The 20,062-nt window shown below is 41.5% G+C and overlaps 2 protein-coding genes across 7 annotated transcripts in view; one reads left to right on the forward strand and one right to left on the reverse strand.

The window, feature by feature from the left end:
- Positions 1-654: 654 nt before the first annotated feature.
- THOC7 (THO complex subunit 7) lies at positions 655-17,992 on the reverse strand. Of its 2 annotated transcripts, none has more exons than XM_056524538.1 (8): positions 17,855-17,992; positions 14,118-14,235; positions 11,651-11,778; positions 10,268-10,354; positions 9,920-9,977; positions 8,445-8,511; positions 7,303-7,372; positions 655-1,080 (listed from the first exon to the last, which is right to left on the reverse strand). In XM_056524538.1, exons 1-8 carry the CDS (start codon positions 17,871-17,873, stop codon positions 1,031-1,033), a joined length of 597 nt encoding a protein of 198 aa, XP_056380513.1. In that variant the 5' UTR covers positions 17,874-17,992; the 3' UTR covers positions 655-1,030. The 2 variants fall into 2 exon arrangements, with proteins under 2 accessions (XP_056380513.1, XP_056380514.1); XM_056524539.1 differs by lacking the exon at positions 17,855-17,992 and adding an exon at positions 17,613-17,766.
- Positions 10,758-20,062, forward strand: part of ATXN7 (ataxin 7) — a 143,053-nt gene continuing 133,748 nt past the window's right edge. The window contains exon 1 of one of the 5 annotated variants that reach the window (XM_056524524.1): positions 10,758-10,777. In XM_056524524.1, the coding sequence (XP_056380499.1) occupies positions 10,775-10,777 (3 nt within the window). In that variant the 5' untranslated portion in view covers positions 10,758-10,774. The other 4 variants (XM_056524523.1, XM_056524528.1, XM_056524529.1 and 1 more) reach the window with 4 other exon arrangements.

Here is a 20,062-nt window from a genome sequence, read left to right on the forward strand (position 1 = left end):
AAAAGTTGACCAGTTGCCCATAGGAAACAATGTAATTTCCTATTTCATTTTGCAGAAGCCTTTTTAAAAATGACTGAAGCAATCTGATCTGTTGCTATCAAAACATCGATTTTTTTTTAACTATAATAATTCCCAACCAATGTGCCTGCAGCTGTTACAAAACAAAAACTCCCAGGTTGCCTTGACAACTGTGCGGGCATGCTGGGAGTTTTACTTTTGCAACAGCTGAAAGCAAAAGTTTTTTTGACCCCGTGTTTTGGCTACAAATACTGACCAAAATGCTACATGTGAACATAGCCTAATTGTGTCTCTGTTCAACTTGAGATACAGTGGTGATTCTTCTAGATCAGTGGTCTCAAAATGTGGCCCTCCAGATGTTGCAAAACGTCAACTCTTAGCATGCCCGGACAGCCATTGGTTGTCCGGGCATGCTGGGAGTTGAAGTTTTGAAACATCTAGAGGGCCACAGTTTGAGACCACTGTTCGAGATTATGTGAATACCTCCACAGAACAACACTGCTACTCCGCAGACAGAAGACAGAGCCAAACGTGTGAATAAGGCCTTGGGGAATCTAAAACTCCCACTGACACTCGAGAAGAAATTACTTCAGAAAAAAATAAACATATATTCTTTACCATGAATGTCAAAATATATAGAATATATAAAAAATTATTTTATTGTAAAGTATAGAAAACACTTCCAAAACCAAGTTTTATTTCCAAGAAAAACAAAAATTAAGGACCGATTTCTAAAGAATATGTGCTGTGTATACACAGTGCGAAATGGTATCTGTAGGCAACATTATACATTTATGGGAACAGTACACAAATGCCATCTCTACAAAGCTTAACACAGCAGTGGAATCTACTACAGCTTACCAAGAATCCAGTTACATTTTAAGATGTACTTAAAAGTACAGTCTGGGAAAAAAACTGATACACTTATGTCATGCCTAGGAGTTTTGCAAAGCTTCTTCAGGTCCTGCACTAGGCATGTTCCTTTAAGAAAACATGTGAGGACCGCTGTCAACTACTGAGTGTCCGTTTCCATTTGGGAATCCTGAGCCAGCTTCTCGTCATCTGGGAAAAGACAGGAAAACACGATGAGATGCAGGGTATAGTAAGATCACTATATGAAACCAGAGTTTATCGATAAAGGGGTATTCTGATCTTAGCTTGTTATCCCCTATCCACGTCTTGCAGAGATTTACTCTATCGGCACTTATGTTTGTTTCTTCTAGGAATCCGCATGCAGATTACCTGCACTCATTTGACTCAGAAACTGCAGCTTATCTGAGCTCCCAAAATGCACTGCTCTGTGATAACAGTGTTAACTTTTTTCCAAATGTAAATGAATAAAATAATTATATTTAAAATGAGTAAGACAAAGCATTTCCAAAGACATTTAATGCAGACTTAAGGCAATATTACACAGGATGATCATTGTCCCAGCTGCCTTGGCTGATTCCAGGGTCTTAATAGCTTTATACGTTCTCGTTCGTCGGCCACACATGGCCCTGGCTGCCCAATACTGACTCTAATAGAGCCATTAAAGGGATACTCCGGTGCAAAACATCTTATCCCCTATTAAAAGGATAGAGGATAAGATGTTAGATCGTGGGGATCCCGCTGCTGAAGACCCCCCGCAATCAGCGGCGTGGCACCCTGGTCACCTGCGTACGGCGCGAACTCCGTTCCTTGCTGGGTGACTGGTGACTACAGCTGCTGCGCCTCCTCCATTCAGGTCTATGGGAGGAGGTGTCAGGGCCCCTCCCATAGACATGAATGGAGGGGGCGTGGTGTCACGAATACGGGAGCTCCATGCTTCTGTGTTCCGGGCTCCGCTGCTGCCGGCCTGGAGATCCCCATCTGCGGGGACCGATCTAACATCTTATCCCCTATCCTTTTGATAGGGGATATGATAGTTTGCACCGGAGAACCCCTTTAACCCCTTAAGGACCGAGCCCTTTTTCACCTTAAGGACCGGAGCGTTTTTTGCAATTCTGACCACTGTCACTTTAAACATTAATAACTCTGGAATGCTTTTAGTTATCATTCTGATTCCGAGATTGTTTTTTCGTGACATATTCTACTTTAACTTAGTGGTAAAATTTTATGGTAACTTGCATCCTTTCTTGGTGAAAAATCACCAAATTTGATGAAAAAAATGAAAATTTTGCATTTTTCTAACTTTGAAGCTCTCTGCTTGTAAGGAAAATGGATATTCAAAATATATTTTTTTTGGGTTCACATATACAATATGTCTACTTTATGTTTGCATCATAAAATTTATGAGTTTTTACTTTTGGAAGACACCAGAGGGCTTCAAAGTTCAGCAGCAATTTTGAAATTTTTCACAAAATTTTCAAACTCGCTATTTTTCATGGACCAGTTCACGTTTGAAGTGGATTTGAAGGGCCTTCATATTAGAAATGCCCCATAAAAGACCCCATTATAAAAACTACACCCCCCAAAGAATTCAAAATGACATCCAGTAAGTGTATTAACCCTTTAGGTGTTTCACAGGAATAGCAGCAAAGTGAAGGAGAAAATTCAAAATCTTCATTTTTTACACTCGCATTTTCTTGTAGACCCAATTTTTGAATTTTTGAAAGGGGTAAAAAGGAGAAAATTTTTACTTGTATTTGAAACCCAATTTCTCTCGAGTAAGCACATACCTCATACGTCTATGTTAATTGTTCAGCGGGCGCAGTAGAGGGCTCAGAAGGGAAGGAGCGTCAAATGGTTTTTGGGGGGCATGTCACCTTTAGGAAGCCCCTATGGTGCCAGAACAGCAAAAAAACACACATGGCATACCATTTTGGAAACTAGACCCCTCAGGGAACGTAACAAGGGGTAAAGTGAACCTTAATACCCCACAGGTGTTTCACGACTTTAGCATATGTAAAAAAAAAATTTTTTTTTTTTTTACCTAAAATGCTTAGTTTCCCAAAAATTTTACATTTTTAAAAAGTGTAATAGCAGAAAATACCCCCCAAAATTTGAAACCCAATTTCTCCTGATTCAGAAAACACCCCATATGGGGGTGAAAATTGCTCTGCTGGCGCACTACAGGTCTCAAGAGAAGGAGTCACATTTGGCTTTTTGAAAGCAAATTTTGCTCTGGGGGCATGTCGCATTTAGGAAGCCCCTATGGTGCCAGAACAGCAAAAAAAAAACACATGGCATACCATTTTGGAAACTAGACCCCTCGGGGAACGTAACAAGGGGTAAAGTGAACCTTAATACCCTACAGGTGTTTCACGACTTTTGCATATGTGAACATTTTTTATTTTTTTTTACCTAAAATGCTTGGTTTCCCAAAATGTTTACATTTTTAAAAAGGGTAATAGCAGAAAACACCCCCCAAAATTTGAAGCCCAATTTCTCCCGATTCAGAAAACACCCCCATATGGGGGTGAAAAGTGCTCTGCTGGCGCACTACAGGTCTCAGAAGAGAAGGAGTCACGTTTGGCTTTTTGAAAGCAAATTTTGCTCTGGGGGCATGCCTCATTTAGGAAGCCCCTATGGTGCCAGGACAGCAAAAAAAAAAAACACATGGCATACCATTTTGGAAACTAGACCCCTCGGGGAACGTAACAAGGGGTTAAGTGAACCTTTATACCCCACAGGTGTTTTATGACTTTTGTATATGTAAAAAAAAAAAATTTTTTTTTACCTAAAATGCTTGTTTTCCCAAAATGTTTACATTTTTAAAAAGGGTAATAGCAAAAAATACCCCACAAAATTTGAAGCCCAATTTCTCCCGAGTACGGCGATACCCCATATGTGGCCCTAAACTGTTGCCTTGAAATACGACAGGGCTCCAAAGTGAGAGTGCCATGCGCATTTGAGGCCTAAATTAGGGATTGCATAGGGGTGGACATAGGGGTATTCTACGCCAGTGATTCCCAAACAGGGGTCTCCAGCTGTTGTAAAACTCCCAGCATGCCTGGACAGTCAGTGGCTATCTGGCAATACTGTGAGTAGTTGTTTTGCAACAGCTGGAGGCTCCGTTCTGGAAACAGTGGCGTACCAGACGTTTTTCATTTTTATTGGGGAGGGGAGGGGGGCTGTGTAGGGGTATGTGTATATGTAGTGTTTTTTACTTTTTATTTTATTGTGTGTTAGTGTAGTGTAGTGTTTTTAGGGTACAGTCGCACGGGCGGGGGGTTCACAGTAGTTTCTCGCTGGCAGTTTGAGCTGCGGCAGAAAATTTGACGCAGCTCAAACTTGCAGCCGGATACTTACTGTAATCCTCCGCCCATGTGAGTGTACCCTGTACGTTCACATTGGGGGGGGGGGGGACATCCAGCTGTTGCAAAACTACAACTCCCAGCATGGACGGTCTATCAGTGCATGCTGGGAGTTGTAGTTTTGCAACCGCTGGAGGCTCCGTTTTGGAAACAGTGACGTACCAGACGTTTTTCATTTTTATTGGGGAGGGGAGGGGGGCTGTGTAGGGGTATGTGTATATGTAGTGTTTTTTACTTTTTATTTTATTGTGTGTTAGTGTAGTGTAGTGTTTTTAGGGTACAGTCGCACGGGCGGGGGGTTCACAGTAGTTTCTCGCTGGCAGTTTGAGCTGCGACAGAAAATTTGCCGCAGCTCAAACTTGCAGCCGGATACTTACTGTAATCCTCCGCCCATGTGAGTGTACCCTGTACGTTCACATTGGGGGGAGCGGGTCCTCCGAAAGAGGGGCGGAGCGGGTTGCGGGAGTGACACCCGCAGCAGGCGCCCTGATTGGTCGGCCGGTAATCCGGCCGACGAATCAGGGCGATCGTGAGGTGGCACCAGTGCCACCTCACCCCTGCTGGCAATGGCTGTTCGGGGCCGTCTCTGACGGCCCCGATCAGCCAGTAATTCCGGGTCACCGGGTCACTGGAGACCCGATTGACCCGGAATCTGCCGCAGATCGCTGGACTGAATTGTCCAGCGATCTGCGGCAATCGCCGACATGGGGGGACATAATGACCCCCCTGGGCGATATGCCGGGATGCCTGCTGAACGATTTCAGCAGGCATCCGGCTCCGGCTCCCCTCCGGCTAGCGGTGGGGGCCGGAAATGCTCAGGGCGTATCCATACGCCCTCGGTCCTTAAGGACTTGGAAACGGGGGCGTATGGATACGCCCTATGTCCTTAAGGGGTTAAACAAGCACCGATCTAGACGACTGATGCTAATATCGGCTAGCAGTCTTAATACTGAGACATTTGACACAAACAGCTTAGCCATACATGCTGGATATCCTGCGGCCACATGTGTTTTCCCTCATAGCAGGGCTTTATTTTGGCATTTTTCAGCAAAATTATGCTTGCCCACACACACACACAAAAAGGTTTCCCAGGAATGTCTCTATTAAATTGTAATCCTTCGATAGCCTGCGTAGTCAAGACATTTATTGCCAATCGAGCCCTCATGGTGAGCCACCTACAAGTGTGCAGGATATACAGGCCCAGCTGCAACATATGTGGGCAAATGTGCCACAGGATATCATACAGAACTAGTATGTCTCCATGCCCAACAGTATCTCATCTAACAGACAGACAAGAAGCGGACCACAAAGATACTAGAGTCACCTTTTTAACTGTACAGTCTTCCCCTATAAAGCCAGGGATGAGGAAATCCTATCGCCCGACGCCCAGGACATGGAAGTTCCGGGCGCAGGGCAGGTACATTTTTCATGCGTTTAGCCCTGAATCGGGCAAGCAGGGCTGGTGTGAGGTGCAGATCGGACGCAGTTCGTACCTCACACCGGACCTTTAATTCTGAGATGTCCGCGCTCAGGGTGTATGGAGCGGACTCCTGACTCGAGCCCGCTCCATACCCAGAGCCCCCCCAGCTGATTGCTGAAGCTGGGGGCGGCGCAATAGTTGGCATACTGCGATTGCCATGGCCGACTATTAACCCTTTAGATCGCCGCTGGATCTAAAGGGATCTAATAACCATCCCTGGTGGTCTACAGGAGATACCCGGAGGGCTTACCTCTCATCCCATGGCTCCGTGGATCTGCATTTGATTGAGCCTGCCTGGAGCAGGCTCAACCAAATGAGAAAAGATTACACACAGATAAATGGAGTTCTATGGAACTTCATTAATCTGTATGAGGAATCTATTGATTCCTTCTAAAAGTTCCCTAAGGGAGTAATTAAGTGTAAAGAAGAAAAAAAAGTTTAAAATACACATACATTATACCCTTCCATAGTAAAAGTTCATATGACCCCCCCTTTACACATTTTTCATATAAAAACACGTAAACATGATAAAAATAAACCTATTTTGTATTGGCGTAATTGTTTGAACTATTGAAATATAACATTATATATCCCGTACAGTCAATGGCATCAACGTAAAAATGCCAAACTTAGAATTGCGCTTTTTCATAACATCGTATCCCAGGAAAAAAAAAAAAAAAGGAAAAAGTGATCAAAAAGTCTGATCAATACCAAAATGGTACAGATACAAACAGCAGATTACGGCGCAAAAAAATGAGCCCTCAGTATACGGAAATGCTTACTGAACTGTTCACACAGAGGCATATTCACAGTGTAGGGTCCGTCCCAATGAGGCCACCTTATCGCGGTGGGACGGTCCAAGTTATTTGACCGCCGGCGGAGACAAATTTGCGAGCTAAGTGTCTCACTATTTCATAGTTTCACATTTGCATCTATTACACTATAGCTGTATAGCTCTCCATGTTTTAACTACATATTCATGTTTCATCTATATCTTTGTGCTGGCAGTGTGCTGCTGCATTCTTCTGTTGATATATATATTTTTTATTTTTTATAGGGGTCAGAAAATGGCAATTAAAATACTAAAAAGCTTATAAAAATGTTTTTTAAATTAGTACCACATGACGGTAATTAAACAAATTTGGTATTGCTGTAATCAGGCCAACCTAAAGTATCACACTAACATGTTTGACCACAAGGTGAGTGGCATAAAAGAAGAAAACCCTCAAATTTGCATGTTATGGAAAAATTGTGTCATTACAAAGTCCAATTGGTCCCGCAAAAACACTGTGTACCAGGACAAGTGGATTGTGCTCCGTTTTAGTCCCTTGGACAAGCTTTTTTTTTTTTCCCCACACCCCTGAAACCTATACATTTGCTCTAATATTGTAATTTCTTACAGACTGTATATCATCATTACCTTCACACAAATTTTTTTTTGATTCAAACTCCTTTTGTTTTGCACTTTTTTCAGCCAAATAGTGTATTTTGTACAAAGCTTGAGTTTTTCTTTAAGCAATCTGCAGATACTCAGGTATGAATACATTTGCTTTTACAGATACTTACTTTCAAGTGTCTGTTGAAGCTCGTGGATAGTGCTGAGCAGTACATGGAACTGTTTCCTCCTAAGCTCCAGCTACAAAAATAAAGAAAGGGTCAGAAAACTTGTTTCTAAAATTTTAAATTCCCTACTGACTGGCCCCAGAGCATAAATGATACGAGTTATTATTATGGAATACATTTTAGTGATTTAGGGTGTATTCACATGTGCGTATTTTTGCTGCAGATCTGGATACCAGTCACTACATGCATTTCATTAACAGTTTTACTAATGATACTTAGCTGGAAGATTCATCCAGTTGCACGTCACAGATCTGGACTGACTGACACTGATGTTGAATTTGGTTTCGGGTTTTAATATAGTGGTATATATCTGCCCTATTCAGGCAGACATAGGTATACGTACTTATAACTCAAGTTGAGGCCCTGGCTACTATATCTTGCATTGCCTAAATGGGCCATATAAAAAGTAGTACAGTGGTCTCTCAAGTTACAATATTAATTGGTTCCAGGACAATTGTATGTTGAAACCATTGTATGTTGAGACTATAACTCTATGGAAACCTGGTAATTGGTTCTGAAGCCACCAAAAGGTCATCCAAAAATAGGAAAAAGTGAGGATTAAAGAAAAATAAGTAGATAACTAATACAGATGAAGCAAATCCTTACATATAAAAGTAAGAAAGATCTACTGGGAGCTGTAAATCACTGTCTATGTAGAGGACAGGAGCTTCTTCAGGGTCCTGTACAGTACACAGAGTGTCCTAAAAAAGTTACATGAAGCCCCATCACCTGGAGTCCAAAGGAGCAGCTAACTGTGGCATAGGTAAAGAGGAGTACAGAACATGTAATACCTTCCTGTACTGTAGGGAGGCGCTACCAGACAGCCAGTCAGTGCATGCACTTCAGTAATACAGGGGTTTTACCAGTGAATGCCCATTCTAATTGGTCAGTTCTTCCAGCCATTGACACGTTTCACAGATCTGGACTGTCTGTACATTGTATGCAGAGTCTGGTTTCAAGTTACAATGGTCCAGAAAAGACCATTGTATGATGACGCTATTGTATTTTGAGGCCATTGTAAGTTGGGGGATCACGGTATGTGGCAGAGAACACCTTCATCACATTCCCCAGATCCTAAATCTCACCTTATCCTCTACATTCTCCTTGGTGTGAGACAACTGCTTTAGCTCCTTGTCCAAAGCTTCTAGCTGCCTGTAATGTAACAAATACAAGTTTCAATATTATTACTATAACTACTGATCATATACCTACATAAAGGGGTTTTTCTATGAGAGAAAAAAAAATTGTAAAAGCAGTCCTTTAAAAAAACAAAACAAAAAAAAACAAACAACCTTACTCACTTGGCCAATTGTCCACTGCTGCTGTTCCAATGATGCCAGGTCCCTACTACTCAACACTTTCTTTGATGTTGCCAACAGGCAGGAAATTCGCTGGCTGACGTGGGTCACGCTGTTGCCAGTGATTTCCTGTGTATAGTATCAGCAACTTTAAAGGGAGTAATGAGCAACGGGGCCGGTCATTAGAATAGATATGCTTAAGCAAGAAGTATGCTCGCAATTGTTGCTGCAATTTTTTCTCTGGAAAACATTTTTCTAGGGAAAATCCCTTTAAATAGCCACACACTAGATGCTAATAATACACATCAACTATAAAAAAATAAATCAACTCAGCAAATAGTCCTGATAAAAGAAAACTTCTATGTTATGTATACAGTGCCAATGCAGGTCCATTGTTACAGTTTGCATGCAGACAAACTGTGTATGGTGTTCCCTAAAGGGGTACTCTGGGGAACTAAACCCATAGCCCATCCTTTCCCTCTCAATCTATTTTATTGTCTAAATATAATTGATTAGCTATATAGAGAAGTTTCCCCTCTTTGGTTGTCACTTACATGCATGAAGTGGGGGAAATACATCATCCAACCATCTACTCTGTTTGTCCAAAGCCCTCTCTAAAAGCAGCCCCCACCCTCCTGAGAGACATAGATCATGTGGTTTCTGCCCTGCAATGATGAGTCATGCTTCCTTTAGTGCTGAGAACTGGGAGGTGTGTGCAGCCTCAGCCAATTAGACATCGAGCCTCTCTCTCTGCTGCTCAGAACCGGAGGGTGGGGGCTGGCAGAGCAGAACTGCAATGATTTCTGGGAGATGTAGGCAAGGGGAAAGAAGGATGGCAAAGAATATATATGCAGCAAATGAAGATGACAAAGGCCAAAGGAGCCATGCATATCAGGCAGTATGGTTTACAGGGAACAGATCCAGGAAGAAAGGTGGTGTTGTAATATATATCACTACACACACACACACACACACACACATTTCCCTGGAGTACCCCTTTAAGTCAGGTGTCTCTTTTCTATTATCTAAAGGTAAGAAACCGGAGGTCAGAGGCAGTGGAGTTCCATTGGTATGCAGGCTTTGTTCAGTCATCATGGAACACAATGGTAGGATTTTTTTAAATAAAGACCATGTGCAAAGATGCTTTACTTTTTCTGCGTTTTACACCCTGTAGCAATAAAAATAATTATTGCAAAAGTGGACATGCCCTTTAAATTACTTAGAAGGGAAAGACAAGCTCTGTCTGAAAGTTAAATACTTACTTCAATGTCTCATGACGATCCGGATGATGCTGAATGACTTTGGCCAATGCATCATACTCTGGGGGAAAAAAATGACATATCAATCACATAACTGTAAAGCATTACTATTTATATATTGATTTCGCATAGAACTACTGTAAGCAAGCAATACAACATGCATGAACCTAAAGATGACTCTACTGAAGAATGTCAGTACAGTCAGTTGTCTTTATACACAACGTATATACTATCAGAGGGATCTGATGACAATTATATACTGTTATCTGCATGTCCAGTTGTACAGTTAAGTCATGCAAGACCACTACAGAGACATTATATAGGAAAGCCATACTGCACACGTTATCTCACCTTGGCGATTTTTCCGGATACGTTTGGCTTGCAATATCTGTTTCTTACACTCAGCGATCTTTTCATGTGCGGCTGCGATGCTGCTCTCTTCATGTGGAATATAAACAAAATGTAAACCAGAGAGGTTTGCTTAAGAACGTGTACATAGAAAAATGTGCAGATGGAGGTCAAAGACTCAGATCACACTTTATACAACAAACATGAAGTCAGCCACTGAAATAATTGCACCAGATTAAAAAAAAAAATGCTACTAAGATGATTCACACATATGTAAGTACCCATCCCATGCTGGGAGTTGTAGTTTTGCAACTGGTTGGTAAACACTGTTTTAAATGATTGTGAAAGGTTTTCAGAGCATGATGGTAGTTGTAGTTTTGCAAGAGCTGGAGGAACCCTGGTTGGGAAACACTGGCTTAAACTGTAGTTTCACCGCTGATTCAGTTAGCAACAATCACCACTAGGTGGTGCTGGTTAGCACATCTTTCACAATAGACATCATTGATCTCTATGGTAAACATGACCTTAGTGCTCACAACTTTGTAATACTTTCATTTCAGGCAGAGGATGAAACTAAATCTGGTTAAAGGGGTTTCTCTTTCAGGAGCCTGGCTTTGATGTATCACCTTAGAAAAGAAGGTACATGGGATAACCTTTTGACCAATGGGGGAACTTAACAGTTTAAAAGGGTATTTCAGCCTCTTTTAAGAACAAAAAAAAAAAAAAAAACACATTTACCTAGCCCTGGTCCCCTGCAGCTTTCATTTGCCCGTCCGATCCCCCGATATTTTTTCATCATCCTTAACTAGTGCTTAGAGCAGGACTTGCCCACAAAGCCAATATAGCCGGACGGAGACGGGACCCAACTGCAGTGAGTGATAGGCTGAGCCAGCAGGTCCTGTCTCGGAGGCAGGAAGAAGATTAAAAGGACCGGACAGAGGCAAACAGGGGCTGTGCAGGACCAGGGCTATGCAAGTAAGTTATTTTTCTTTCCCCTGCCAAGCAGCATATTCATTTATTTATTTTTTTAAAGGCTGGAAAACCCCTTTAATACATCATAAACTCCAAAAGAGGTATTCTCATATTTAATATTGTAATCGGAACGGTCTGCTTTAGCACTGAGCACTTGCAAATAGCTTCATTACTGTGGACAATATCATTTCCTGGCAAATCCTTCAGCAGAACCTGATCAGAGGAGGCGCTTCACATATTACACCGTAAGGGTAGGGTCACACGTGCCATATTTTGCTGCATAGTTTCCTACCTATTGAAGTCAACAGGTAGCAAAAACAGCTTCAGAAAATATGCAGCAATATACAGCACGTGTGACCTTACCCTAATATAGAATATTCAATTCAAAGTATAATTGCTACAGTACATATTTACCAATATCACTGTATATCTTCTCATAGTTCTCCATTTCTCTGAGGTTCATGTCATGGACCAGAAGAGTTTTACCCATGGAGAAGGAGCACTGTGACAAGCTGCTGAGCATGCGCTGGTACTGGGAGTATCTGTGGAAGAAGAGGGACAACATGATGAACACCATAGCTGTAATGTCCTCTCACCTACACCCAGCCGCACATATAGGTTTCTAGAATACAACCTTGTAGAGCTCAGAACACAGCCATATTATGGAGTTGTAATATGGTACCATAACAGTTTCTGCTGTCTTAAAGGGGTATTCCAGGAATTTTTTTTATTTTTTTAATGTATCAACTGGCTCCAGAAAGTTAAACAGATTTGTAATTTACTTCTATTAAAAAATATTAATCCTTCCAATAATTATCAGCTGCTGAAATTGAGTTGTTCTTTTGTGTCTGGCAACAGTACTCTCTGCTGACATCTCTGCTTGTCTCGGGAAGAGAAGAGGTTTACTATGGGGATTTGCTTCTACTCTGGACAGTTCCTGAGACACGTGTCATCAGAGAGCACTTACACAGAAAAGAACAACTCAAATTCAGCAGCTCATAAGTACTGAAAGGATTAGGATTTTTTAATAGAAGTAATTTACAAACCTGACTGCGCTTGTCTGTTGGTTTGTGCATGAAGTTTCCTGAGTGTCGTGTCTTTTATCTCTCTATTGGATAATTTGCAAACCTGTTTAACTTTCTGGAGCCGGTGGATATATAAGTTTTTTTTTCCCCTGGATAACCCCTTTAATGTACCTCTGTATGTTTTAAAATAATATAGAGCAGTGTTTCCCAACCAGGGTGCCTTCAGCTGTTGCAAAACTACAACTCCCAGCTTGCCCGGACAGCCGTTGGCTGTCCGGGCATGCTGGGAGTTGTAGTTTTGCAACAGCTGGAAGCACCCTGGTTGGGAAACACTAATATAGAGATTTGAATGCCTGCGGTCTGTCATATACCATGCAAATGTTTTAGTGGATGTTAAAGGGGTACTCCCGTGGAAAACTTTTTTTTTTTTTTAATCAACTGGTGCCAGAAAGTTAAACAGATTTGTAAATCACTTCTATTAAAAAAATCCTTTTCTATTAAAGAAATCCTTCCAGTAATTTTAGGGGCTGTATACTAAAGAGAAATCCAAAAATAAATGAATTCCTGTGATGTCATGACCACAGTGCTCTCTGCTGACCTCTGCTTCAAGGAAAGGAAGGAGGGGGGCTCAGCTGGAAAAAAAAATATATAGACATGGGTGCTTAACCAACATTATATGAAGCCAAAGCGACAAGAAAACCAGAAATAATGTACAAATGGAAGCACACCAAAAATATTCAATTTGAACAAAAGTAACAATCTTTATTAGGAGCACATAATTAACACAACAAAGGAAAAAATAATAATATAACAGACACAAAAAATTTAAAACACTTAAAAAGGCCCACATTGGGCCACACCACACAGATGAGACATGGTGTATGTCTCATCTGGACCAGGGCCAAAAAGGTATGGCTCTCCAACCAACAATAGAATTAATGCAGGTACACTATGCCCCCGTCTGACCTATATCACTCAAGCTCACCATAAAGTGACGTATGCAACAAATGTAAAGAATATATATATATATATATATATATATATATATATATATATATATGATTTTCTCCTTCTCTGGACAGTTCCTAAAATGGACAGCAGAGGTCAGCAGAGAGCACTGTGGTCATGACATCACAGGAAATGCATTTCTTTTTGGATTTCTCTTTAGTATACAGCCCCTAAAAAGTACTGGAAGGATTAAGATTTTTTTCATAGAAGTGATTTACAAATCTGTTTTTTAACTTTCTGCCACCAGTTGATTTAAAAAAAAAAAAAAAAAAAAGTTTTCCACGGGAGTACCCCTTTAAGAGGTAAAAGATGACTTTTCCTCTCATAAAAAGTATATTTCTACCAGGAAAACAAGCAAGTGGAGCGGCACATCAGTCCTTTAGTCACAAGGGGTGCAATCGGAAATAAGCCCAGGTCAGGAGCTCTTCCTAGATTCAGATCACAGACATGAACCGCAGCACACCAAATTAACGTGAAGTGGTCTTTATTCCAACCAACGGAGCAACGTTTCAGACGCCCATGCGTCCTTTCTCAAGCATGCTTGAGAAAGGACGCATGGGCGTCTGAAACGTTGCGCCGTTGGTTGGAATAAAGACCACTTCACGTTAATTTGGTTTGCTGCGGTTCATGTCTGTGATCTATATTTCTACCAGGCTAGATGTATTAGATCTACAACTGACACTATCCTGGGGAAACGCTACAGGGTTCCAAAATGGCTCCATGGCATGCAATATGTCCAACTACTGGAATTTCTCTATTATAAAGAATTATGTACATTGTATGGGACATTGCACAGTCCTGACTGTACCATGGCGGTGGAATATCATAGTAGTTAATAGACCTCTTACCCATCTTCCTGTGATCCAGAGTTGCACCATTTTAGAAAACTTTTAACCAGAAGGTTAATTCTTCGGTCATCACCGGCACCATCACCATCGATTAAGAGTCGCTTACGGATAACTTCATCTGCCGAAGAGTATAATGATGAGGGAAATAGCCTTATATGTCACTGTATAATTACCGTACATGCTGCACTCTACTTCCATCCTTTGTCGCCGCACATTATGTCAGACAGTGAACAAGTATAGCAGTGTTTCCCAACCAGGGTGCCTCCAGCTGTGGCCAAACTACAACTCGCAGCATGCCCGGACAGCCATTGGCTGTCCGGGCATGCTGAGAGTTGTAGTTTGGCCGCAGCTGGAGGCACCCTGGTTGGGAAACACTGCTGTATAGGATTCTCTTCTCCTTTGTGTCCCAATTTCTGTTCTAAAATACTATAAAATAGATTTGTCGTATGATAGACACTATTTACAATAATGGGGCTCATTGGATTCTTCTGAGGTGTCCGGTTTGACCAGAAAAATATTGCCACATGTTATGCTTTCCTTCTCATCATTATAGGATAAAACCTGTGAACAGAATCTTAAAGGGGTACTCCGGCGCAAAACATCTTATCCCCTATCAAAAGGATAGGGGATAAGATGTTAGATCGCGGGGGTCCCGCCACTGGGACCCCCACCCCCACCCCCCACCCCCGAGATCTCTGGGCCAGCAGCAGCGGCGTCCGGAACACGGGAGCGTGGAGCTCCAGCGTTGGTGACGTCATGCCACGCCCCCTCCATTCATGTCTATGGGAAGGGGCATGACGGCTAGTACGTAGCCGTCACGCCTCCTCCCATAGACCTGAATGGAGGTCGGCAGGATCCCTGCGATCTTACATCTTATCCCCTATCCTTTTGATAAGATGTTTTGAGCCGGAGTACCCCTTTAAGACCAATGAACGTTCCTAGGAGCGCTTATTCACGATAAAGGGCCAGTGATCAGCTGACAAACAAGCGCTTGTTTGTAGGCTGACACTATCCTGGGAAAAAAGCTACAGGGTTCCAAATGGTCATTTAAACAAGGGATGTGCAATAGATAAATAATTAACTTAAAAGGAGTACTCCCGGTGGTACTCAACTGGTGCCAGAAACAGATTTGTAAATTACTTCTATTAAAAAATCTTAATCCTTCCAGTACTTATTAGGGGCTATATACTACAGAGGAAATGCTTTACTTTTTGGATTTCTCTGATGTGATGACCACAGTGCTCTCTGCTGACCTCTGCTGTCCATTTTAAAAACTGTCCAGAACAGGAGAAAATCCCCATAGCAAACATATGCTGCTCTGAACAGTTCCTAAAATGGACGGCAGAGGTCAGCAGAGAGCACTGTGGTCATGACATCAGAGAAATCTAAAAAGTAAAGCATTTCCTCTGTAGTATACAGCCCCTAATAAGTACTGGAAGGATTAAGATTTTTTAATAGAAGTAATTTACAAATCTGTTTAACTTTCTGGCACCAGTTGATTTAAAAAAAAAAGTTTTCCATGGGAGTACGCGTTATGGTCAGGGTCTCAGTGCTAGGACCCCCACAGATCTCTATATACAGCCATGTGTGGCAGCATGCTTTACTTCTCAGCCTGGTGCTCATTGCAGGTGACAGGTTCCATAGACTGGTTCCATAGACTATAACGGAGCCAGTCACCTGCAAGGTGCTGGACTGAGCGAAGCACTCTGCTACACGTCTCACCCAACTAGATCTATGGCGTAAGTCTGGAGAGGAAAAAATGGCAGAGCTCCTCATGGGACAAGTATAGTTTGATACACAGTGTGTTATCAAGCAAGTGGTGTGCAGTGGGTGTTAGTGAACCACTCACCTTGCTTAGTTGTGTATGAAGACACAACTACAAATGCGCTTGGGTGATCATGCAGGTGGTGCAGCCTCCTGGTCCCGGATCTAGGAGTGCTCCTGGCCGGTAGGTATAGTGGTAAATATGAGAGTAAAAATTTTCCAGGTTTTCGGCGCAATCCACCAAGGATGGGTCAGAGTTTCTTCAAAGGAATTTTATTTGCCAAAGAAACAACGCGTTTCAGAGCTTTGGAGCTCCTTCGTCAGGTAAACATGGCAGTACTGCCATGTTTACCTGACGAAGGAGCTCCAAAGCTCTGAAACGCGTTGTTTCTTTGGCAAATAAAATTCCTTTGAAGAAACTCTGACCCATCCTTGGTGGATTGCGCCGAAAACCTGAAAAATTTTTACTCTCATATTTACCACCAACTAGATCTATGGGGGTCTCTGCTCTAAGACACCAACAGATCAAAACTTTCCACATGTCAAGTTTTTTTTTTTTTAAAGGACTTAGGGCTGCACAAAAGATCCAGCAATCGTTCGGGTGGCCCGGTCGAACAGTTGATTGAGCCTTGTGAGGAATATATGAGCACCGATCACAGAGATCGCTGTTTGTTATCGGGCTGATGTCAGCCGTGTAAAAAGGCCCACAGTAACGTCAGAAACTTAATTGTTACTACAGTCAGATTTGGTGGTATACCCGGGATGTATATATTGATATATGTGTTTATACCTGGGGGATGTGTGTATATGGGTGTATACCTGAGATATACAGGGACATTGTTATGTGTGTATATATAACGGTGCAGAACACGGAAATGTGTGTGTGTGTGTGGGGGGGGGGGGGGGGTGAATAACCATAACATAGGTGTATATATTGTAATATGAGTGTATAACTGGGAATGTGTGTGTATATCTGGGGGTATACGTGTATTTATAGGTGTATACCTGGTGATATATGTGGATATGGGTGTATATATTGTTATGTGTGTATCTGGGATATATGTGGATATGGGTGTATATATTGTTATGTGTATACCTGGTGATATATGTGGATATGGGTGTATATATTGTTATGTGTGTATCTGGGATATATGTGGATATGGGTGTATATATTGTTATGTGTATACCTGGTGATATATGTGGATATGGGTGTATATATTGTTATGTGTGTATCTGGGATATATGTGGATATGGGTGTATATATTGTTATGTGTGTACCTGGGATATATGTGTGTATATCCCAGGGATGTATTGTTATGTGTGTATACCCGGGGAGATGTGTATATATTATTATTTTTTATTGTATACCTGGGATATTTGTGTATATACCCGGGGGTATATGTGTATATAATGTTAAATAGGTGCATGTTGATAGAGGTATATGTGTATACTGGGAGTTCTGGTTTTGCTACAGCTGGAGGTCCAGTTTGGAGCCCACTGATGTATGCACTCGGTACTGTATTAAAAAGCACTGCAGACTACACTTTTGTATAATAAATAATAGTCATTATTATGGCAGGTATCTAACCCTAGAGGTTTCCATTCACTGACAACAATCAGAGAGCATGATAGTACATCTTATGATAGGAGACTATACCACACGGTAAGTCCCAATATTATATAGACTATACCACACGGGACACGGAGTATATATTGTAATAAAATATATACCTTCATCCCTGTACATTGTATTCAATGGTTACACGGCCCTCACACACATCCTATGGTTACGTTACACTATACCGAGGATTACACCCAGGCCGGGCCCGTCCTCCCCCTACTACAGGGCCGGGAGTCCAGGCTGCTTCATGGCCGTAACGCGACCCTGGTGTTTCACCGGCATCCAGTGAGTGTCCGGGCGGTCAGGCCGAGTACCGGGGGAGGGGGCTGGGAGGAGCGGGGCCGCTACTTACCGTCGGTGACGGCTCCCATGTCGGCGTGTAGTGAGGTCAGACTCCCACAATGCAGCAGCCGGGGACAAGCATGGAGGCCGCACTCACCGCCCCGCCGCCCCGCAATCTATAGGCTCCCCCGCCCCCAGCCCCCGGAACACAGGCGGCCACGACCCCCCAGGTGAGTGCCGGACAACCGGGAGAGAAGGGCCACGGGCCCGGGGGCTACATTGTGTCCTCCATACACCGAGCTCAGGGTGACCGGCAGGGGCCATAGAGTGTAGCCGGCTGTATATGTGTGTATATCCGGGGTATGTGTGTATATAGAGGTGTATACCCGGGGATATATGTGTATTCAGTGTTATATGGGTGTATACCCGCGATATATTTCTACATAGAGGTGTATATAGTGTCATATAGGTGTATACCCAAAATATATGTGTATATAGTGTTATATAGATGTATACCCAGGGATATATGTGTATATATGTGTATACCCAGGGATATAGGTGTATACCCTGGTTATGTTTATAGCCAGGATACATTGTGTGTGTATATAGTGTTATATAGATGTATACCCAGGGATATATGTGTATATAGTGTTTTATATAGGCGTATACCCAGGGATATATGTGTATATAGTGTTATATAGGCGTATACCCAAAATATATGTGCTTATAGTGTTATATAGATGTATACCCAGGGATATGTGTATATAGGTGTATACCCAGGGATATGTGTATATAGGTGTATACCCAGGGATATATGTGTATATAGGTGTATACCCAGGGATATAGGTGTATACCCTGGTTATGTTTATAGCCAGGATACATTGTGTGTGTATATAGTGTTATATAGATGTATACCCAGGGATATATGTGTATATAGTGTTATATAGGCGTATACCCAAAATATATGTGCATATAGTGTTATATAGATGTATACCCAGGGATATATGTGTATATAGGCGTATACCCTAGTTATATGTTTATAGCCAGGATACATTGTGTGTATATAGTGTTATATAGATGTATACCCAAGGATATATGTGTATATAGTGTTATATAGGCGTATACCCAAAATATATGTGCATATAGTGTTATATAGATGTATACCCAGGGATATATGTGTATATAGTGTTTATATAGGCGTATACCCAAAATATATGTGCATATAGTGTTATATAGATGTATACCCAGGGATATATGTGTATATAGGCGTATACCCTAGTTATATGTTTATAGCCAGGATACATTGTGTGTATATAGTGTTATATAGATGTATACCCAAGGATATATGTGTATATAGTGTTATATAGGCGTATACCCAAAATATATGTGCATATAGTGTTATATAGATGTATACCCAGGGATATATGTGTATATAGTGTTTATATAGGCGTATACCCAAAATATATGTGCATATAGTGTTATATAGATGTATACCCAGGGATATATGTGTATATAGGCGTATACCCTAGTTATATGTTTATAGCCAGGATATGTGTGTGTGTGTATAGTGTTATATTGGTGTATACCCTGAATATATGTGTATATGGAGGAGATTTATCAAAACCTGCCCAGAGGAAAAGTAGCTGAGTTGCCCATAGCAACCAATCAGATTGCGTCTTTCATTTTGCTGAGGCCTTTTCAATAATGAAAGAAGCGATCTGATTGGTTGCTACGGGCAACACAGCAACTTTTCCTTCAGACAGGTTTTGATAAATCTTCCGATATACCCTAGAGATATGAGTATATAGGTGTATACCCTGGATATATGTGTAAATAGTGTTATATAGGTATATAACCAGGGATATATGTGTATATAGAGGTGTATAGATCGTTATATAGGTGTGTGCCTAGGCATATGTGTGTGTATATATATATATATTGCCACGTGTGTATACTCTGGTGTATAGTGTATATAGAGGCGTTTATGTGTATAGATTTGGGGATATTAGTGTAAATGGAGTTGTGTATGTGTATACCCAGGAGGTATGTTCATATTAGGGGTCTCAAAAAAAAAAAAATCCAATAAAAATTATTTAAACCATAAAAAAAAAAAAAAAAAAAAAAAAAAAAAAATTTGGCCAATCTTTCCTTTGTTGTAAATTTCAAAAAAAAAAAAAAAAAATCCAGTAAAAATTATTTAAACCATATTAGGGGTATATGTGGGAGATTTATCAAAAACTGTGTGGAGGAAGAGTGGTGCAGTTACCAATGGCAACCA

The sequence above is a fragment of the Hyla sarda genome, chromosome 6 (assembly GCF_029499605.1).
Source record: "Hyla sarda isolate aHylSar1 chromosome 6, aHylSar1.hap1, whole genome shotgun sequence".
Classification (NCBI taxonomy): Eukaryota; Metazoa; Chordata; class Amphibia; order Anura; family Hylidae; genus Hyla; species Hyla sarda.